Source organism: Petaurus breviceps, unplaced genomic scaffold, assembly GCF_028583685.1.
Source record: "Petaurus breviceps papuanus isolate PSGF00001 unplaced genomic scaffold, PetGlider_PUasm1.0 80, whole genome shotgun sequence".
Classification (NCBI taxonomy): Eukaryota; Metazoa; Chordata; class Mammalia; order Diprotodontia; family Petauridae; genus Petaurus; species Petaurus breviceps.
Genome location: NW_027186540.1, coordinates 4143759 through 4167466, shown reverse-complemented (window position 1 = coordinate 4167466; position 23708 = coordinate 4143759). Strand labels below are relative to the sequence as shown.

Below are 23708 nucleotides of genomic sequence, written 5' to 3'. Positions count from 1 at the left end.
TTAAAAGGGGGTACATATGTGTTTGTGTGTGTGTGTGTGTATACACACACACATATATATACACACACACACACACACACAAAGTGAGAAAGAGAGAGACAGAGAGAGATGGGGAAGATAAGGAGAAGAGGGGAAGTGAGGTGGATACTGTGAGTTAAAAAAGTATAAAAAGTAATTCATCTAAATATATAGATTAGATATAAATGTATTCAGAAACTCATTAAATAAGCTCAAAAGTACTGGAAAGTGGCAATTTGAACTGCATTTATTTGAAAACACAAATCAGGGAAATATTTACTATTCTTGAGTGTTGTATGCAAAAGTGTCTACCAATATCAAACTGATACATTTCACCATAGTGGTTCAAAACAGCAAGGTAGATACACTAGTTTCCAGCATTACAGGGAACACTAGATAGATAAGATAGCTATATTTTGAACAAATAATGTAAACTTTAGTTTTAAGGCAGCTGGTACTAATGCTGCTCACAGGCATAGCTCATCACCCATTAAATAAATGGGGCAGTTAGCACTTTAAAATAAGAAGGGGTAGGGGGAAACCACAGCATTATCTGACCAAAATGATGTGTCAAAATATTTTCCCTTTCACATGAATAATGAAATATTTGAAGATTTAGAAAAACAAAGCACCAACTCCTCCAACTTCAGCCTGCTCCTTAACAAATATTTCAAAATACTGATAAATAATTGTGACTGCAAGCAGAATTCCAGTGCCTGAACCAATAGCCCCCAGGAAGTCGGCTAATACTGAGAGGGCACCAATGCACAAACCACCGAAGGCAGCTGCTGTGGGGATATACCTGGGGGAGAAAAAGCCCTTTGTCAACCAGAGAGAAAGAAAATGAAAAGATGCATTAGCTAGAATTTCTTATATAGTATAGCTTTACCAACACAAGACTATCACTAAAGAAACTTAAATAAAAATAAACATCTCACAAAAAGGCAGCAAATTTTTTTTTTCAGGTAGCAGTCATATACACATTCTAAGACTTAGAATTTACTTATTAAAAAAAAAGCAAAACCTCTGACCTCAAAATGTTAAAAAGCTTATAGATGGGTCAAGGATAGAATATGGCTGTTATGACAAATTAACAACCAAGATTTGCATAGTCTAGTGAAAAACAGGTATCATTTCGTTTCCTTTGTATTACAGTTACACTAGCTCTCTCTTGTGGTTGTCAAGGTAAATTTCAAAATGTCTCATTAATTTCATAGACTCATACATTACTATAAATAATATCAGGTTATAATTACATAATGCTTTATGCTAGGTTATAAAGTCCTTTATGTGCATTATATTCATTTTAGTGCAAGAAATATCATCCTCATTTTACAAATAAGAAAATTTTGGATCAAATATAATTTTAGAGCTTTGAAAATTTCTGGTCAAATTTTCCTATTTTGTAGATGAAGAAACTGAATTCTACGTTAAGTAGCTTGCCTAAGATCACAAAGCTAGTTGCTGGAAAAATTGAGACCAAACCCGAAGATTTTTGATTCACAGGCTATGATATTTAACTTAATTCACCAAATATCTGTTGAGCAGCTATGTGCATAGAATTGTGAGGTAAACAGGCACATCTGCAAATGGCAGAAATCACCCAAGATGTTAATTGTGATCTCTAGCACATTTGTATATTTTTGTTCCTTTTTAGTTGTTTTGTAGGAAATAAAGGAAAAGGACATTGTAAATGTAAATGTAAATTTACTTTTGTAAGAAGTAAATACTTAGAACACGAACTTGAACAGAAAGAGAACAGAATGTAGGAACTTCAGCCTGATTGGAACAGCACAACAAGAATCCTGAATGTTTAAGTGATTTTAACTGACCTTACCTATTAAGTTCATGAACCATAGAGGTGTCTCGGTGACCTCTCATCACCATTTGCTGTTCTTTAAGCTGCTTAGCTACCTGCCAACATAGGAAAAAGAATTTAATCAGGGTATAGACAAAAATTAATTTAAAACAAATGTCAGAGTATATCAGAGACACTTTTATAACCAGAAAGTTTTAGAAGCTCAAAAAGCTTTAAGGAATTCTCCAAATACCTACATCTTTGGCTGAGGAGCCAGACACTTCTATCCAGGTCTTAGAGAAAAATGCACAAGATCCCAACATAAAGATGATGTAAACAACCACATGGACAGGGTCTTCAAATATGGCACCCATAGACTCTGGAGGAGAAAGATAGTAACAAAGGCCTCCGACTGGGTAGGAGCGTGCAGGACCTCCTCCACTGACATCCTAGAGAAGAGAAATCAAAGCAAGCAAATGGTCAAGCTGAGACTCTCCTGAGGCTTCTTCAATTTTCTGAAACTCTTGTTCAACTCTTCAAGCATTTTTATTTGATGATACTATAAGGTTAAAATCTCTTTTCATGAAAACCCAAGAAGACTTATATGAACTAATAAAGTGAAGTAAGCAGAAGCAGGAGAACAATTTATACAATAGAAATACTGTAAGATGAATCAACTCTGAAAGATTTGGGGAATCTGATCAACACAATGACCAATCACAGTTTCAAAGAATTCAAGAAGAACTGTGCTATCCAACTCCAGACAGAAAGTGGAGGAACTGAGTGCAGACTGAAGCATGTTTTTTCCTTCCTTCATGCCTTCCGTTTTTGGACATGGCTAATGTGAGAATTTGTTATTTATAACTACACATATTTTTAATAGGTTTTGTTTTTCTTTTGTTCTTAGTGGATGGGGGAGGAGAGGACAGGAGAGAATTTGGAACTGAAAATAAGATAAAGCCAAATTTTTAACAATCTCTTTTCAAATACAATACACATGATACACTTATAAAAAAGGATTATGAAAATCATGTGTGGGGGTGGAGTCAAGATGGCGGAGTAGAAGCAGGACCTCTGCAGGGCTCCGGTTTCCACCTTCCCCAATCCATGTAAAAAGGGGACTCTAAACAAACTTTGTAGCTGCAGAACCCACAAAATGACACAGAGAAGCTAACCTCCCACAGGCTGGCAGGAATCGGCCAGCACAGTGCTCTGGGAGCAAGCCCAGCTCCTCCTGAGGCTTTAGCCCCAAGGCGGGCCTGACCAGCCACCAGCTGAGGGACTCTAGATCACCAGCAGCTGTGGCCATCTCCAGATTTATCAACACATAGATGCGAAGGACAAAGTGAGAGGTCAGTGCAGTGTGGACTTTGGCACCAGTAGTTGGGAGTGCATCAGTTTTTGCCCCCAGGGCAAGAAGCCACTGAGTCACCAGAATAGCCAGCCAGTGCCACGCGGCAGCTTCAGCTCCTGGCCTGCAGAGTGTAGGGGGACCAAGCAACCAGTCTGAAGGGTAATTGCTCTTGCCTTAACCTGCTTGGATAAGGATTGCAGTCTAGGATTGAGGTCCTGGGGTGCGTGAACTGCTTGCCAGAGCATGTGGAGGCCTCAGAGAAGGCATCCAACTAATACCTCCGGCAGCTGAGAAAACTCCCTTATTTGGTGGCAGAGACCTACTGTGGCAAAAAGCCCAGGGGCCAAGTGACTGAGGGGTGATATGACCAGACAGAGTAAGCAAAATAAACAGAAGACTCCAACATTAGACTCCTATTTTGGGGACAAAATTGTCCACCTCTACCACTCCTACACACAAAGGAATTTAAACCTTTCAATGTTTAAGTTTAAAATAAGTACCTAAAACAAAACAGTCAGAAACCAAAAGGACAAATCTTAAACTTATAATCTGCAAGAACACATCGACCCTTTGGTATTTCATAAAATGAGGAGGCCTGTCAGTTTATTAATAAGGGAATTGGAATATTAAAATTACTGGATTCTATTTCTAGAAGAATGTCCTCACTACTGTCTGCTGTAGCCTCAGAAGGCTGCCTAGTTAATCATACCTTCCTTTGAAGCCATTTGAATTACATCCTACCTCACTGCCATTCTAGCAGAAAAACTTAAAAGAAACTGTAAAAAAGGAACCCTAATCATTTCAAGTCATTGCCTATACTTTCTAAACAAGTAATTTTTCCATGGGATCCTTGCTATAAAAGGTGAGATTTTGAAGTATGATGACAAAACAGGTATTCATTTTTGCTTATTTTATTAGCCCAAATACAATAAATAGTTCTTTCTGTTAAGAACTAAAATTGTATCTGCATTAAAAGTAGCACATAACAGTTTTCTCTCAGTAAAAAAGTCTGATAGGAGTTAGTGAATATGACATTCATAGCAACATCTATTACTTCTCTCAATAACACTTTCCCAATGATTAATTTAAAGTCAATGATTACATTTTAAAGTACTTAATATAAATAAGAAAATACTTACAGCCCACTGTCCTAATAAATTAACTAAGAAGTTGCCACTAAATCGAACAGACAACATCTGGGATATAACATATAAGTTAGAAACCAAGGCCGATTGAAGAATGATGGGAATGTTGGAGGTATAGAAGAGCTTGATGGGATAGCTACTGTATTGTCCACGATATCGAGCAGACTTGATGGGCAAGTCAACACGAAATCCCTAAAATGAAATTAAAAATTGAGATAAAAGTTAAATACAAAATGAGATGTAAAGGAAAAAAATCCACAAAACTACAAGACAGTAAGATAAGTCACAGAACATCAGCTACTAAAAATACAATGTAATTATGAACATTTTTATAACACTTCCCTAAAGAATTTAAAGTAAATATCTTCAACTGACTTGTGGTCACAGATGTTTTAAGATTCAAAATTATAAAACTAAAAAACTGTTTATGTCAATCATTTATATAACTTTTCAGATTTAGGAACATCTGTAAAAAGATTACAGATGTTTTTCTGGGTATGTTAAAACCCCAAATTCTAAATTTTATAATCTATATGTGAAACTTTATAGACTTTATATAAACTTTATAGATTGACTTCCTCTTTTGGGACTTGACCTTTAATTTCATTGGTATAGGGAAGTTCTTGATGAAGAAATTCCTTTTATCAATGTAAAATGGCACCTTCTCTGCACTGGAAGGTCATGAGAATTGCTAAGAGATGTGAAGTGTCTCTCCGAGGTCACACAGCCACTCACTATGAGACAGAGACGGGAATTGAACCCAGGGCCTCCTGTGTTCAAGTCTGGCTCTCTATTCACTATGCCATACTGACTCTCCTTAGCCAAATAAAATAGCAATAGCCCATTTAGAGAAATTTTACTTACCTGAAAATATATAACGACAGCAAACACAAAAACTGTAGCAATGAGGTTCATGAGATTGGGCAAATTTTGACGATAGAAAGCCTCCCGTAAAGCACGGACTTTGTCTGTTCTGGTAGCCAGTAAGTGAAACAAAGCAATGACAGCACCCTCAAACTCAGTACCTGGATGAATCAAAATGAAAATTAACTATAGACTCACTGTCCAATATTGCTTCAAAAGGTCAAAACAAATTGGTTTGAATTTCCAGTTTTTTATATACAGCATGACACAAATTTCTCAATATTGGTCTTGTAAAATAGCCAGCTCTTCAAGGAAACATTTAAATAAAGGTGGCAAATACATCTGTTTGAGTAAAAATTTGAAATTTTACCAAGGCTATTTTTGAGACTAGCTCAAAAGTAGAATAAACCAAAATTATTTCTTAGTTACTAAATGTTTGTTTGCTGAGAGAAGGGCAAGGATAAGAGGTTACCTTAGAAAGAAGGAAGCAGCAAAGCAAAATAAATAAAAATGTCCTGGTAGTACATTAATAAATTATCACTTCACTGTCCCAATATTCCCCCCCAAAATAAAAAAAACCCCAGCATCTCTATTTGCTTCAAAGTAGGGTCAGAATTCAAGTACTGAACTAGTAAGAACCTGGATTGGCATTTGAAGGGGTTGAGGAGAAATGGGGTGGGGTGAGGAAAAGAGGGAAGACATAAAGAAATATCTGAAATTTTGGTTGCTTTTCATAGCCATAAATACAGCAAAGTATTAGTGCTCCTTGATTACACAATGAACACAATAGTCATTATTTTAAAGTACTCAATCCACCACATTTTTATGTCCCTGAGGACGCTGAAATTAGCCAACTTCTTAATATAGAAAAGATTCTAGCCCAGAAATCCAGACTCCTATAGCAAGGGTTTTAAGAAAGGTTACCAGACAAATGCCAAAACAAAACAAAAAAATCTGTTTGCAAACCACTGAATTTTCAAGTGAGCAGAGGATAAAATTTTCATCTAATTTTTCTTGATTTAATATTTTACACTTCAGAAATATTTGCTTCTTGATTTTTTGAACAGTCAAGCATCATTTTTCATCAGGACATCAAACCAATACGTCCATAGGCATGTACTGCTATATTGTAAAACTCGTGCAGTTGCAGTCCCTGCGCAATGTACCTCTGCCAGTGTTAATGGTAGTAGGGCTAAAGGCCTTCCAGACAATGGTTTCACAGATGTTGGTGGCAATAAAGAGGGAAATACCAGACCCCAAGCCGTAACCCTTCTGTAGCAGCTCATCTAACAGCAGCACAATCAAACCAGCAACAAACAACTGTGGGGAAAGAAATGCAAGTAAGCTGAAGCAAGAATAAAATCAAGAAAGTCAAGAAAAGGGAAGAAAAGATGAATACTATTGACTATTTTCAAAGTATAGGCATGATTAATATTAATTGTTGAAATATTAATAGGCCCACGTGGGTATTTATAACTGGGTTTTGCCTCATCAGAGACTAACCCCCCAGTTGATTTTTCCGAACATTAGAGTATCTGGAACATCCAAATAACACTAATAATATCAAATAGGAGTTTTAACTTATACATTTTGTTGCACTGCATCTTTGAAAATATTAAACTCATTTTCTCTCCACACTTACTAATTTCAGTTTATGAGACATTAAAAATGTTTAGGATTTTTTTTGAAAGACACTTCTAAAAAACATGCATAAATTTAAAAGTAATTTACTCTTTAAAATTAACCTCTCAGCCACATGCCCCAAATGCAAAGCCTTTATTTATAATAAGACTTCCTAGTTCCTCTCCAACACTCAGGATACCCAATAAAGAGTTGGGAGTAATATCTGCTAGTTTCAAAAGACCAGAATATAGGGTGTAAACAGGGAAAGACCTATGGGAATTTATGAGTCTCCTTTCTAATTCATAAAACAAAACAATTTTAGCACTAAATAAGCCACAGAAATCTTCAATAATTTTATTTACTATAATATTTACATAAACCAAATTTACATAAACGTATTCATCTATTTTAAAATCTCCTTCAGCATACAGCATGGTGCACTGTGTATACATCCAATATACTGAATGTTTGTTGAAGTGAGTAAATATAGCAAGTTATCTCTGACCTGGGGTTACTATCTGCTCCTAACTTATCATGAGAGGCAGCCTCATGTAGTGTATTTAAGGCTAGTTGTAGAGTAAGAAAGACCTAGGTTCAAGTCCTGCCTCTGACAATACTAGCAATACTCTGGGAATGTCACTCAACCTCTCACTATCCCAGGCATCTCTCTAAAGACGTTATGGACAAGTTACAAATCTACATTAGTGGAATTTCCTCATCAAGAGTTCCCAACAGCAATGAAATCACAGGTCTCTGACCACCTCGCAAATATTTAACATCAAAGAGTGTCTAGTAAGCACCTATCATAATATCAGGATTGTGCTATATTCTGTTAGGGTTGGGGAGAGAATAGGGAGATACAAGAGAGAGATGAGGTTTGTTTTTTTTTCCTCTAGGAACTTAAAATCACCTTTCAACATGACTCCTTTTCTCAAATTCATTTTATTTATAGTAATATATTTATCTTCAGATTTTAACTTAAGACTTCCAAATTTTCAAAAGCCCTGTGAAGAAGATAAGGTTGACATAAGACAGGCATATTCCCATTTTGTAGGTGAGGAAAAATAGTAAGATCATAAAGAGCACTATCCTTTAAACTATGTCAACTCCTAAGGAACCTAAAAAATTAAGCTTCTGTTCTTCAATTGGGGAAAAGGAATTAGACAACCCAGATAAAGAATGGAAAGGGGGACTGATGCCTGCCCCTGGACCTTTCAGGTATTCATAAAACCACAGCATCTAGTATTTGGAGGGAACCTGGGAGGTAATCTACTTGAACCTTTCATCCAATACAAGAATCTCCTTCTAGGAAGCATCCAACTTCAGCTTAAATATTCTCCATTATGAGAACTTTACTTTTTCCACAAGACATCCTATTAAAGATCTTCTTTATACAGTACTGCATCTATTTCCTTGTAACTTCTACTCGTTTGCTCTGGTTCATTGTTTTTAATCTCTTCTGTGTCATGGACACCTCTGGCACTGTGGTGAAGCCTAGAGGTGACCTCTTCTCAGAATAATGTTTTTTTAAGTGTATAAAATATTTAAGATTACAAAGGAAACCAGTTAATATAGAAATACAACTGCCAAAAATGTTAAAAATCAAGTTCACAGCCCCCAGGTTAAGAAACTCTGCTCTAGTTCCACTGGTATGACAAAGAACAAGTCTAATCCCCTTTCCATATAATAACTTGTCTAATATTTGAACACAGCTATCACATCATATCTTCCTCCACATCTAAGTTTTCTCTTTTCTAGCTTCAATACCCCCATTTCTTTTAACTATCTTATATGTGTACGTTGAAAACTCTTAAACATACTTAAACATAAACATTACAAATTCTAGCTTCTTAAAGTCTCCAGAAGTAAACACAGCAAGCCTAATATCTCCCTTATTCAACACACTATATAGTGTGCTAAATTGTACACTTAAGTCATGTTGAGAATAATCTCTTTGGCCCTTTTTTCTCCACAAAAGCTGCTAATTAAAGCTAGTTTCCCTCATCCTGTGTTTGTGTTCTTGAATTTCTAAACAAAGTCAAGGACTTTAAATTTGTCCCCATTATTTAATGTTATTAAACATTCCAACCTAGATAGTTTCCTAAATCTTGATTCTGTCCTCCAATGTGATATAATCTTGATCCACTTTTCTGTTTTCTAAAAACATGGTAAATATGTTTTCTAAGTCTTGTCTAAATAATTAAAAAAAAATTCTATTTAAGGAGAAGAGCCAAAGAAAGTGCCCTGGGACTATGCCAACATTAATCTGTTCATCAAAACTCTTTACATACAAGAAAGCCACTTAACTGTCCTATCATACAGACTACAAAAATATTATGGGAGACTATGCTAAAGGCTAACCCCAAATATACTCTGATAGCATTCTTGTACTCAAATAAGATACTCTATGTAAAGCTCTTTGCAAACTTTAAAGTACTATGTAAATGCCAATTATTTCTATGATCTATCATATCACTCTCTACCTTAAAAAAGAAATAAAGAAAATTTGGCAAGCTTGGCATAATAGCTCCTCAGTGAATACATACTGATTTTAATGTAAGGCTATTATGAGGGAGCACAATGGATAGACAGGAGTCAAGGAAAACCCAAGTTTAAATCCAGTGTGAGACACTTATACAGCTGGGTGTGAGCACAAGCAAGGTGGGATTTTTGTTGTTTTCCTTTTGGAGTTCAGTTTCCTAGGCTCAGGATAAATTGTAAACATCTGAAGGATTAATCTGCTTTGAATCCTGATAATTCACAGCTGTGCTGAGTCAAGTAGGTTTTGTGTCTTCTGGCTCTGAACCAATCGGGGGCTTTGTTATATATTCTGGGAGGTTGGCATTTTGCTTTTGGGGCTCACTCTTGAGAAGGATCAACCAGATTTCCTTGTTGAGACTGTGAGGCTCTGTTCAGCGCCTCCTGACTGCTTAGATGTCTGTGTTCCCTCAACCCAGTGATGTTTGTAAAAAGTTTAACAATAGTGCTATGTTCAGACAGCTGAAGCCCTGTCTGTTGGTCTATGTGCTAAGTTCCCTATCTGTATTTCTGTTTGCATTTTCTCCATGTTCAGGGTGCTAACCTTTCCCCTGAACTAGTGAATGTAATTAAAGTAGATTGCTGACCCTTTTAAAAGTTGCCTTTCCTTTAAGAAAAGCAGATCAAAGAACCTGTGCTAGCAGGCCATCCTGGGTATGCTAGGGTGCTTGCTAATACACTGGGTAACCCAGGGCAAACTGAATGACACTTTCTCAGTGTCAGTTTCCTCATCTGTATAATAAGGATAATAATAACATCTAACACACAGGGATGTTGTAAGAATCAAAAAAAATTTGCTGTATAAATATCAGTTATTACTACTACTTCTAGTAGCACCACCACCACCACCATTATGATTATTATATTATATGGGGATCACTGTTAACTTTTCTAAGTTAAAAACTAAATGTTAATTCTCAATTTCAAATTTTGTCAGGAACCAAAAAGTCAATCTCGCCAATCCATGGTTCCAGAATGTATATTTTTTCCCTTTCATAAAATTAGAGCATATGCATCTTTCCAATCTTTTGGCACATTTCTCTAGCTCTAAATATTTAAAGATTAACTACAGGGGTTACATAATCACATCGAATAGCTTTGGACTATGATTTGTCTGGATCTAGAAAATTCTCCTTTAAAGACGCTATCATTAACTTTAACTTCATTTATGAAGGGTTTCAATTCAGACTTTACCACATTTGTTCTGCCTTTTCCAGTGTTAAGCTCAATCTCTGATGATGAATTGGAAACAAAATAAGGAATGATATTGTTCTACTTCCTATCATTTATTCTTGCAGTTTTAAGTCTCTTCTAATGTTAATATTACATCATATGCCCCAAGCAGTGTTCTTATCCTCTCTCTCTCTTCTTGCTATGAACAAAGCTTAAAAAAAAGTCTTATTTATAGCTTTTAGAATTTTTTCACAAACCTTAAGTCATTCTGCTTGTTTAGTCTTCCTAACACTATCTTTACAGTTCCATGCCACTCTTTTTTATAGCTAACCTTAGGAAATGTGCCCATCTTTTTTTATCTTCTGTACATGTTCTTTTTAAAAATGAGGTCAGTTTCCTAGGCAGTTTAATCGGTGTCTTTATATGTCTCCCCTTCTTCTTCTTCTTCACTATTATTATACGAAATTATATTATGAAAATTATGCCTATTACACACTTATTATCTTGCGCCATCATCCACTTTTAAAGTCACTGACCTTAGCATTCTTACTCTAAACATTTCCCAATACACCTTCCTAAAGCCTAAGGCCTTCCTTGAGCATTCCCTTTTTTGACAATTACAAACTCTAAGTAGATATAATTATTTTCTCACAAGATTTCCATCACTTTCACTTGACCAGCCAGTTTTTCCTCCATGAATTCAATTCCATTCAACATACATTTGTTAATCTCTTTCTATTAATTACACAGTACAAAGCATTGGGCTGGCACTGGGGATATAAAGACAAAAAAAAAAAAACAACCAAAAAAACTCAGCCTCTTTCCTCAATGAGCTCACATTCTACTGGGACCCTGAACAATGAATTTAGTAGACATTTATGTAGTTTAGTATCCACATAAGATACTAAAAAGGAAGATGAAAATAAAACATCCTTTCCCTCAAGGAGGATCTACTAAACTTAGAGGTGGGAAGAAGGAAGGGGAATGAACACAGGATACATACAAAGTCCTACAAAGTTAGATAAAGGGAGAAGGAATACTAACAACTGGGGAAGGGGAGTCAGGCAAGGCTCCCTCCTCATCAGAACTAGCAACAAGCTAGGAATTCTAAGAGGTGGAGGCAATGAGGAAGTATATCCCAAACATGGGATGGGTGGGTGTGGAGACCTGGTACAGAGATGAAACAGCAAGCAGGCCAATTGGACTAGAATGTGTGAAAGGAGTAAAAGAAATAAGGCTGAAAAGGTAGCAGTAATACTGTGGAGAAATTTAAATTCCAAGTTGAGAAGCTGATGCCCTATGCTAAACACATTTGGAGACCACTAAATATTTCTGAGTAGATGAATAAAGGTAAGGGACAGGACAGAAAACAACAGTTGACTGGATGTTATTTTTGATGATTAAGGGGATTCAGGATCTAATTCCAGCTCAGAACATTCTGTGACCATAGGCAAGTCACTTAACTTCTCTGTGCCTCAGCGTTACTATCGCTAAAATAGGAGACCTGGATTCAATGGCCTCTCAACATCCCTTCCAGCTCTAAATCTATAGTCCTATAAATGATCTGTGATTTCATTGGTATGGGGAGCTCTTGGGCAAGGAATCTCTCTCTACAAATCCGTGTTGGCCCTAGTCTAGAGCTGCACAGCCAGAATCTGTCAGAGGTGGGGCCTGAACCCAGATATTCCTGGCCTTAATACCAGCTCAATATCCACTATGGCAAGGTTTCCTAAACACGAGGTCTATGAACTTAAAAGGGAAAAAAAATTACATCTTCATTTTCACTAATCTCTAACAGAAATTTAGCATTTGAATCAATTGTCTAAAAAAAATAATTCTGAGAAGGGGTTCATAGCTTTCAGCAGACTAAAAAAGGGGTTGATTTGCAAAAAAAGATTAAGAACCCCTAACTGATGGCAATCTGAGTAGAGGAATGATACTGTCAAATCTCTCTTTTAGGAATAGCATCATTGCAACAGCGTGGACAACAGATTTAAGAGAAAGACTGGAAGCAGGAAGAGCAATTAGGAGGTTGTGATTGGTGATTGTTTTAGTGAAAGGTAATGAAGGCATCATCTAGGGTTGTCTATGCAAGTGAAGAGAAGGGGACAGAAGGGGCAGCTGGTTGGCGCAGTGAATAGAGCACCGGTCCTGGAGTCAAGAGGACCTGGGTTCGGATATGGCCTCAGACATGTAACACAAAAGCTTACCGTGTGACTTTGGGCAAGTCACTTAATCCCAATTGCACTCCAAAAAGCAAAAAAAAAAAAGAGAGAGAGAAGGGGACAGAAGTGAGAGCTGTTATGGAAGTAAAATTAATTAAAACTAATAAGATCTGGCAACTGAATGGCTATGGGAGCAATGGTTGATTTGAGTGGAAAGATGGTAGCATTTTTGAAAGTTTAGAAGAAGGATAGACCTTCGAGGGGAAAAAAAGTTACATTTTGAAAAAGGGACCTTCCAGGTAGAGATATTTAGTGAGCAGCAAGACAGAAGTTCAGAAAAAAAAAAGGTAAGGATTGGCTATACACATTTAGGAGTCATTTTTCAGAGATAAATGAACCAGGAAAAGTTGATGAGATCACCAAGGGAGAAAGTATAGAGCTTGTGCTACCTTGCTGTTGTTAGTCCTTCTTTCTCCAAGAGGACAAGCAAGCAAATGAATTTAAATGAGGGAGGGCTGTGCAAAGTCACCAGCCGCACCTTCTCCTCCAGACACATCTGGGCCTAGTGGCAAGATCTGGATGACCAGAGATGGCCCTGGATGTGGTGGGAGATCTTGGCCTTTTAAGCTAAGGCCTTTAACAGATCTCAGTTTGACTGAGACAAAGCCCATTCATTGATGAAGGCTAGGACTTTGTGTTACCAGCAAGATGAAGATCCAGTAAAGAAAACTGAGAAAGAATGGCCTGACACACTGAATCAAAAGAGAGCAGTGTTACAGAACGTAACGGAGGACAGAGTTTAGGAAAGTAGGTGTTGGTCACCAATATTAAAAACTACATTATTCACATTGAATAAGGACCGAGAAAAGTCATAAGATTTAACAGCTGAGATCCAAGAGCCAGATCACAAAGGATTAAGAGTAGAAAGTAAGGAAACAAAAGTAAAGGGTATACATGACTTATGACTTTGACTCGGAAAAGGTGGAGAGATACAGAATTAGGGCTTGCAGAAATGATAGGGTCATCAATTTTTAACTGAAAGGGACCTTAAAGGTCATTTTATCTAACCCCCTCATTTGGCAGAGGAGAAAACTAAAGATGAAAGAAGCCAAATGACTTGCCACAGTCACACAGAGAGGAAGTGACAAAAGCAGGATCTGAAGTCAGGTCCTCTGATTCCTGAAGTCACATCTTCCCACAGTATCATGCTTTCAAGTGAAGGATTATAAGGATCTAGTGGTGCAGAGTGAGGAAAAAACAAACAGAAAGAACAATGTAATTCACTGGTTGCTACTACATAGAGATAACATTAAATAGCAAGGAAACTGTTAGAAAACTATAGGAAAACCAGAGTTCAAATCTGGCTTCAGACACCTAACTCTTACTAGCCATGTGACCTTGGGCAAGTCACTTAACCCCAACTGCCCTGCTTTACCTCCTCCAAAAAAACTCCCAAAACCCAAAACCATAGGAAAGACCTTTAAATAACACTGTTTAAACCAAGCTGACAATTGTTGTGATTTCATCATTGCTGGGAACTCTTGGTATGGAAACTTCTTCCACTAATGCATAGTGGAAACCCAAGTGTAGAAAACAAAGGTATAAGACTGTACACACAACCATTTATGACTTGTTCCTCTATGACATTTCACTTGTTTGTAAGTTTTGGGTTTGTTGCTTTTGTCTTGTTCATTCTAGGCTGGGAGGGAGAGGGGAAGTTATAAATTCAAACAATTTCTCAGGTATCCCTGGATATCAATATCAGGGAGTGATTGCTGGAAGGCAGGCTGAAAGGGGTTGAGACAGGAGGGAGCTGAGCCTGTGAGTATAGATACAGGAGACTGGAAGTGAAAAGGAAAAGAGATGTGAGAAGGAAGCTAAAAATGATGGCAGAGTAAGGGTAAAGTTGTTTGTTTTTTATAATGGTCTACTGTTTTTCTGACTATACACTTACCCCCTACCCAGTAAGTTTTCTCTTGTAACAAAGATTAATGAAAATGGAAACCCCCCCCCCCCACAAAACCCAATGTCCTCCCAAAGCTGTACAAAACCAACCAATTCTTCAAAGCCCATCTGACAACACATGTGATATTGCATACCCTTATAGTCACAGATCTCCCCAATGAAAGGAGAGAAGTGCATCTGACCTTAGGGCCAATGCTGATTGTGACTGCACAACTTTTAGTTTTAATGTTCTTTCCACTTGGGTTGTTGTAATTGTCTATATATTGTTTTCCTGAGTCTGCTGACTTCCTTATACATCCATTCATGTGTGTCTTAGCCCACTAACATAGCAGGTCTTACTAAATGTTTACTATCTTCTCCATATTTCTGAAATCTTCATATGTTGTTTCTTCCAATGGAATTATACTCCATTAGAACCATGCACCATAATTTGTTTAACCATTCTCCAAATGATGGAGGTTCACTGAATGCATATTTGTCACTTAATGAGTATTCTGGTCATTTTATCTACTGACTTCTGTGGCTCTTCCTCCCTCACTGAATTCTGAGTCTAGTTTATATTTTCTCTCCTCCCCAACTCCTGCCCTGATTCTAGGGGACTTCAAATATACATACTGATACTCTTTCAGACAACCTCACCTCCAAGTCCCTCAATTTACTCATTTCCCATGATGTAGTTTTCTACTCCACCTCATGCCATGCCATCTCCCACAATTATTCAATTTCCATGTTCATAAACTCTGAAATTTCTTTTTTGAATATACTCTGTTGTCATTCCACTTCTCTCTCCACCTTGTAACCCCTAAACCTGTTCTTCATCCTCACTATGACCTTCAGTCTCTCCGTCTAAGCAGCTAGGTGGCACAGAGTGCTGGGTCTAGAGTCAGGAAGATCTGAATTCAAATCCAAACTCAGACACTTACTAGCTGTGCGACCCTGGGCAAGTCAATTAACCTATTTGCCTCAGTTTCCTCAACTATAAAATGGGGATAATAGAATTTTCCTAACAAGGTTGTTGTGAGGATCAAATGAAATATTTGTAAAGCACCTAGCACAGTGCTTGGGAAACAGTAGGTGCTTCATAAATACCTACCTGCCTGCCTGCTTTCCTTCCTTCCTTAGACAGTGTCTAACACATAATAGGTGCTTAATAAATGCCTTTTCCTTCCTCTTCTCTATTTTGATCCTCTCCATCTTGACCCCTCAGTGAATCAGCTCAATTCTACAATGTCCTCTTCTCTTGAGACAACAAGAAGGCTATCACAATAGTCTACCAGTGAGGTAAAGAGAACCTATATCAAGTTGGTGAGTGTCATAGAAGGGGGCATGTTACACACACACATACATGGTAGTGACAACAGAAATGACAGGACTTGACAAACCATATGGAGGAGTGACAGAAAGTGAGGAAATGAGGATGACTGGGAGGATAGTGGTACCAGGGACAGTAACAGAAAAGTTAGGAAGATGAGAGGAAGGGTTGGGTGTATGTGTGTTTGAAAATAATAAAGAAAGAACAAAGATCAGAAAAAAAGAGGAAGTGATCAAAGGAGCCAACTATAGATGGAGAATGGAGAAGATAGGAGAAGACTGGTAATGACAAGGAGAAGATTCATTTCTTCCTTAGACATCAGAGCAGGGGGAAGATGGAGGACAGTGTAGAGGAGTTCTTAGATTTGAAGTAGAGAAGAAGCTTAAAATGGATTTCTTTGACTTTTTCAATAAGGTAGAAGGTAATGGAGAAAGGGGTCAGATGCTAAAGGTGAGATGAAAAAGTTGTCAGAGACAGAAGCATGTATTAGAGTCACTTAAATAACAGTAAAAAAAAATAATAAAATATAAAAGAAAATTTTAAATGTCATAAAAGAGTGAGGATGCATGTGAGACTGAATAACAAAATTACTATGGATCCAGGCAGGCAGCTGTGTAACTATCTTTAGCAACATTTGATTAACAGAGACATACAAGCAGAGAAGTTGGATTCTACAGATAACCTAGGATTTGGCAAGATGTAATTGGCATTTAGGAAGACTGGTGCAGAGTTAACAACAACCACCACAACAATAGCTGTAAGATCAAGACAATGAAGGGAAGAAGATGCCAAAGAAGGGATCTACAACTAGAAACTGGGAAAAGGAAACATTTAGGACAGGAGGTAATGATGGGAGAAGGAATTTCACAATTCAGGATCACAGAATTAGCACAAGTTATAGATGATGGTGAGATTTAAGGTACAACTGTCCCTTCAGTTGACTGAGGTAAAGTAAAAATACAGGTTATGGAAATTGAGGAGTTTTATGAACTGGGAGATCAGGGTATTTGAGGGGACATTGACATGTATTCTAGACTCCTCAAGTATAAGGACACAAAGAGGAAAAGGAAAAGGAATAGGAAGCTGGAAACCTATTATAAGAATCTCCACTTTGTGATAAAGATAGGGGTATGGCCTAAATGGTCTAAAATAATCTCTAGAACACTAAAGACAGTAGGCAAAGCAGCATGTTCAGATGTGTGCTCAGAGGGAATCAACCTTGTAAGGATTTTAGGAAGGACACAAAAAAAGTCAACATTAGGCACTGGATTCTGCTATTATGATAACTGCCTAATCTTAATATAAACATTTTGACCAACAAAAGCACATACTTTTAAAAAACTATGCTTATGTGTAAAAATATCCTGATCCAATTTTGTCTCTATTGTAATCCAGATGTTTTAAGTATTTAAGTCATAACTATAACTACGAGCCATCCAACTACTCATTTATTTTTTTCTCCACTAACACTGAAAAAAAAAATTGCAATTGAAATGCTGACAAATATTTTAAATAAGGGTTTATAAAACAACATTTGCAAAAATACAACTATTAGATTTCTCAGAACTGACCATGATTATTTTAATACAACTGAAGAAACTCATTCACATATAAAATGTCAATTATTATTTAATCTACTCAGCCCAGTGAGCAGAAAATTCTAAATGTTGTCTTCATATTTCTACAATACTCTACAAAAACTTCACTAAAATCACAGCTGAATTAAGTATATTGTTTAGGTCAGTCCAGTCTGAGAAGGGATTGAAAAAAAAAACATTTTTTCTAAAATACTGCTTATGACAAAAGAAATATTCCAATGGAACAAAAAAAATTACATTGATTTTGAAGTCATTGAATCAGTATCTCAAACTTTAGGAAAAAGCACACAGAGCCTTAAAAAGACCTTAAAACAATTTCTAGTACAGTCTACTTTCTCCACTGAGTTTTTAAAGTATTGACTTAATAGCCTATTTTTTAAAATATGAAAATAAATTCAGCATTCTATTTTTATTGAAATATATCTTTATAAAAATAAGAAAGGATTTGGTCTTAATTAGATAAGTAAAAAAGGGGAAGTCTAAGGCACTAGTGGCTCATTACAAAATTCTTCCTTCAAATCTCTGATTTCTAGGGTAACTGGCACCAACTTCAATGTGCTGTATTAATATCAAATGAATAGCCTAAACCTGTAAAAATCAACTAAGTTATCAGTGTTGTTTACAAGGTATAGGGAGAAAACTGACATTCATATTTGGAAAAGAATTGTAATCTACATAAATTCTTAGATGGCTTTTGAAAGACATTCCATACAGAAATACTATCCCATACTATCCTAAACCATCTATTTTTAAAAGTCTATGGATTAGTTATATATTTTGCTATTTAAGCTTTCATATTTTTGTAGCTAAAATTATATTAAAATCATAGATAAGACTCACTGGCCTGAAGAGGAAGTAAACAAAAAAGAAAGTTATCAAACTATTTTGTTATTTTGATACATGAAAAAATAAGATCTTACCTGAATGATTATAAGTAGACAGATTCCAGCACCCATTTCAGCAGGATCTCCATACATTCCAGTCATGACATACACAATGGCTTGCCCAATAGTAATAATCATACCAAATACTGATTTTTAAAAAAGAAGGGACAGGGTAGAGAAAATTAAGCTAGCACAGAAAAGTACTATAGAAAACCATTAACAAAATATCCTTGAATTTAGAATAAGCTTGAGAAATTTTAGTTGATTTTAATACTCACATTTCTGGGCTCCATTGAAAAGAGCTCGGTCTTTTGGAGTATCTCCTACTTCAATGATTTTAGCTCCAGCTAATAATTGCATGATCAAACCAGATGTTACAATTGGAGAGATACCCAATTCCATTAAAGTTCCTTTGTGGTGATGGAGGGGAGAGAAGCACAGCAAAATTTTTATTATTACACAACTTAGTAGTGTTTGATCTATTTAAGTCAATGTTCAAGAATTTCTCTAGATAAGAAATACAACTTCATTTCTCAAAAGTTACATTCAATGCATTATTCATGTACTAAATCAAAATGACCAGAAAACACTCTAAAAAATGTAAAAATATAAATGTGTTAAATATTAGGGGTAGCTAGGTGGAGCAGTGGATAGAGTAACAGGAAGACCTGAGTTTAAAATTCTGCCTCTGACACTTACTAGCTGGACAAGTCACTTAAACTGCTGTATGTCTCAGTTTCCTCATGTGTAAAATGGGGATAATAATAGTACCCTTACCCTCCTCCTAGGCTCCTGTAAGAATCACAAGAGATAATAATTGTAAAGTGCTGGGCACAATGCCTGGCACATAGCAAAGTGCTCTATAAATATTGGCGATGATGATGATGATACTTTGGTAAAATTATGAAAATAATCTTACAAGATTTTTGCCCCAAATATTCCTAAAGGAAACTAAGCTACTCTACGTTATAAGGCTAATCAAACAATAAAAACTGTATGCCATGTATCAGTTATCATGTCTAAAAAAAGGCCTAAGTCTCATACTTTCAAAAAATGTACTTAGTAACAATAAACTTCCTCTGGAATAGGGTAACTTCTTAATACTTCAAAAGAGCTATGATTCCATTAATATGGAGTCTCTCTTTATAGATTTATATTAGAACTCCTTTATACATCAGTAGTTTCATAAGTTGTGGCCAGAAAATTTGCCACTTGTGAAATTATTTGTGATTAATTTTTTGGTGGTGCAGCACCTCTCTTTGTCTAGGCAGACTGGTGTCTGAACATCACACACACAGACTGTTGCTTGCACACACCCAAAGTCTTACTGTCTTGTCAGGACCTGCAAAAACACGTACTCTATATTCTTCAAGAAGCTAGAATCACCTTCTGTTGAAGGCATGAAAATATGACTTTGTTGAATTAATGAAAGAAAAAAGCACATATGTACAAAGCACTGTGCTAAACCCTGGGGTAACATTGCCAATACAATAGAAGGAAGGCAACTCTTGCTCTCAAGGATGGGGGAGGCAATGCATATGAAGGTTTCAGTTGTAAGTTCTTCCCCCTCATAAAATGTTATCAGTTTCTGATGTTAAGCTATTAAATAGGGTCAGAAATTTTTCTAGGTCTCTAGGATTTATGGTTGTCACACCTGCAGGAGTAGCTGCCAAGCTCCATCTCCACAGGGATTGCTTCCCAGGATGACTTCTGTGGGCTGGAAACTTTGCTATTCCCAAGGCTCTTGGATTCAAGGTCCTAGACTATTAGGATCAAAGTTACCTTCTATCTGTCTCTCCCTCCGGGTGGTTTGCTATTTCAACTAAGTTGGTTTGCCTGCCTTGTGTGTAAAAATCAGCAGGCCACTTTTCCAGAAGAGCCACATCTCTTAATGATAGCTGTGAGGGTTGGGCTGGCAACAGCACCAGAGGTATGGGAGGTTCTACCATTTCTAGGGCTCCTGGGCCCAGCTGGTTGCTGGAGTTAGGGCTATCTCCGTAAAATACTATTTAGGTGTTTAATCTTGGTGTATAGATGACTGGCTATGCTAGCAGAATGAAATTTGGCAGTTAATGACATTCTGGTAAGGCTTCAGGTAATCTTAGCAATAGATCATGTCTGTTTTTTGAGAACCAGCTAAGCCAAGAACAGAAAGGCTCATCACTAGTAAGTTGCTGACTTGGTGATTAATTCTTTGGTCACAAAAACTTCATAAAACAATGAAAAATATAAAATGCCCATTATTCCTGTGTGAGCCTTTCCATTTTGGCAACTGTGCTTTAGAATAATATGATAAAGGGGGCAACCAGTAGAATATAAATTCTTTTGGGGAAGAACTATTTCATTTTTTATCTTTGTAAATAAGTTTGAATTGATACAAATGCACTTCCATAAGGAGGTGACTGAAAGAGCCAAAAACTGTCTCACTCAGCAAACCTATGACTAACTTGCCAAGTAGCAAGACAGCCAAAGGTAATACTGGTTTGAAATATAGATTTATTTGTGAGAGCACACAGAGAAGGATGATGGAAAATTATAAGAATATCACTTTATAAAACAGTGGGAAGCAATGAAAGGAAAAAAGCTTAGTAATCTATCCAACAAAAAAAGTTATCCTGAGAGTATTTAAACATTAAACTCAATAGAGCACAACCAACAAACGAAGGATGGAGAAATGGAGATACAGTGTTTGGGTTCTCACATTATGGCTCTGGATGTTCTTATAGAGGGTCTGACACTATATCAAAATTATACAGGGGAAACCCAAACCAAAGACGATACAATTTTGTTTGTTTTGTTTTTTGCTTTTTGGAGGGCAATTGGGGTTAAGTAACTTGCCCAAGGTTATACGGCTAGTTTTTTTGTGTGGGTGTTAAGTGTCTGAGGCCGGAACTGAACTCAGGTCCTCCTGACTCTGGGCCAGCGCTTTACTCACTGTGCCACCTAGCCGCCCCCAAGACAATACAATTTTGAGGGTACTAGAAGATGTATTCTCAAGGTATCTAAGCAGATACCAAAGGTGCTAAAAAAAAAAAATTAGGGCTTATTGTTATTACTGAAAAAAGGCAAATGTGAAGATATCAACTACTGCTGGCCCAAATGCCTTTCACATCAACACACACATTTTTGTGAAAATACTCTATACATACGTATCAAAGGCAATTTCAGTGAAAGTATTACAAGAGAATAAGCAGAATTTCACAAGTGATATTTGATAGTAGACCACATATTTATTATACACATCTCACTGAAAAAAACAGAGAATATGAATCTCATTCTGCCTTTCTGTTAACTATTAAAAAGCATTTGGGGGTGGGTAGGTGGCACAGTGAATAGAGCACCGGCTCTGGAGTCAGAAGGACCTGAGTTCAAATCCGACCTTAGACACTTAACACAAAAACTAGCCGTGTGACCTTGGGTAAGTCACTTAACCCCAACTGCCCTCCAAAAAAGGGGCAAAAAATAAAATAAAATAAAAAGCATTTGACTTGGTGGAAATCTATCTTAAAGACTTTCCTTTACCAAAGTATCTCTGACATGTATGCCAAAAATCATACAAGATTCCCTAAAAGTTCTAACAGAGAAAACCTTGTTCAACAAACTTCAGAATACTAATATTAAATGAGACATAAAATAAGGAGATATATCCTTATTGAAATTGCTCACCATGGTCACAGAGGAGATACAGTGTAGAATTCTCTGGGAAGAGGGATCCCCTATAGATCATTAATTTATCCAGATCATCCTATTTGCAGATAACTTCATGCTGCTTGCATGAAGTCCCAGAACAATGCAAAGCATCTTCAATGAGTTCTATCATCATTCAAAAAAATTTATTCTGATTATCCTCATAGGAGGAAAAAAACCCAAGTAGCTAAGGAATGTTTATTGTCCAGATTAGAATATGCAACTGGACAGACAATATAGAATTAGTTTGTCAACATGTGTATTGGACAGCCATTGCAAAAGAATAATGAACAGGGCCAGAATTAAATGGAAAGAAGAGAATGAGCTGGACTGCCTTTATGAAATTGAAAAATTATTTTAATACCCCCAGGCTTCTCGTTGAAAAAAAAAAAAAGGCTCTCAGCAGCTGATAAATGGTCAAAGAATATGAACAGGCAGTTTTCAGAAGAAATCAAAGCTATTAATAAATATATCAAAAATGTTCTAGTTCACTAATAATTAGAGAAATATAAATTAAAACAACTCTAAGGTACTATTTCATATTTAATCAGATTGGTTAACACAACCGAAAAGGAAAATGACAAATGCAGGAGGGGATGTGGAAAAACAGGGATACTAAAACACTGTTGGTGGAGTTGTGAACTTATCCAATCATTCTGGAGAACAATCTGGAACTATGCCCAAAGGGCTATGATACTATGATGCGAAAAAAAGATTCATATGCACAAAAATATTTATAGTAGCTCTTTTTGTAGTGACAAAGAATTATAAACTAAGAGGATGTCTATCAACTGGGAAATAGCTGAGAAAGTTATAGTATACAACTATGAAGGAATACTATTTTGCTACAAGAAATTATGAGCAGGATGGTTTTAGAAAAACCTGAGAAGTTTTACATGAACTTATGTAAAGTAAGCAGAACCAGAAGATTATACAAAATAATAGCAATATTGCAAGGATGATCAACTATGAATGACTTAGCTATTCTCAGCAATATAATAATATATGACAGTTCCAAAGGACCCATGATGAAAAATGCTATTCATCTCCAGAGAAAGAACTGATGAACTCTGACTGCAGAAAGAAACATATTTTTTCTTTATTTATTTTTCTTGCAATATGATTAATGTGCATATATGTTTTACATGACTTCATATGTATAATGGGTATCATATTTCTTGTACTCTCAATAGATGGAAATGGGGTGGAGAAAGGAGAGAGAATTTGGAACTGAAAATAAAAATAAATTGTTCCATCAGAATAAAAAAAAGGCTAGGGGCGACTAGGTGGCACAGTGAATAAAGCACCGGCCCTGGAGTCAGGAGGACCTGAGTTCAAATCCGGCCTTAGACACTTGATACACTTACTGGCTGTGTGACTTTGGGCAAGTTGCTTAAGCCCAATTGCCCTCCAAAAAGAAAAAAGAAAAAAAAAAGGCTGAGTTTTTCTAACACCAATATTCCCTGGAGATGTCCTATGGCTATGTGTTGAACATGACAGTTTCCTATCGGGTTTCCCCGATAATAAGACCTATCCCGAAAATAAGCCCTTCCCTTACTGTGTAAGATTCCTCTAAAATAAGCC

General features: G+C 36.6%; 1 protein-coding gene across 1 annotated transcript in view; it reads right to left on the bottom strand.

Annotated features, from left to right (window-relative positions):
* Positions 1-237: 237 nt before the first annotated feature.
* The window catches only part of LOC138175966 (protein transport protein Sec61 subunit alpha-like), a 43102-nt gene continuing 19631 nt past the window's right edge, over positions 238-23708 (bottom strand). The window contains exons 3-10 of the mRNA XM_069106585.1: positions 18716-18916; positions 18474-18583; positions 6346-6499; positions 5180-5340; positions 4310-4507; positions 2074-2265; positions 1856-1932; positions 238-820 (exon numbers count right to left, since the gene is read on the bottom strand). Of these exons, the coding sequence (XP_068962686.1) occupies positions 634-820; positions 1856-1932; positions 2074-2265; positions 4310-4507; positions 5180-5340; positions 6346-6499; positions 18474-18583; positions 18716-18916 (1280 nt within the window). The 3' untranslated portion in view covers positions 238-633. The remainder of the gene's footprint in view (positions 821-1855; positions 1933-2073; positions 2266-4309; positions 4508-5179; positions 5341-6345; positions 6500-18473; positions 18584-18715; positions 18917-23708) is intronic.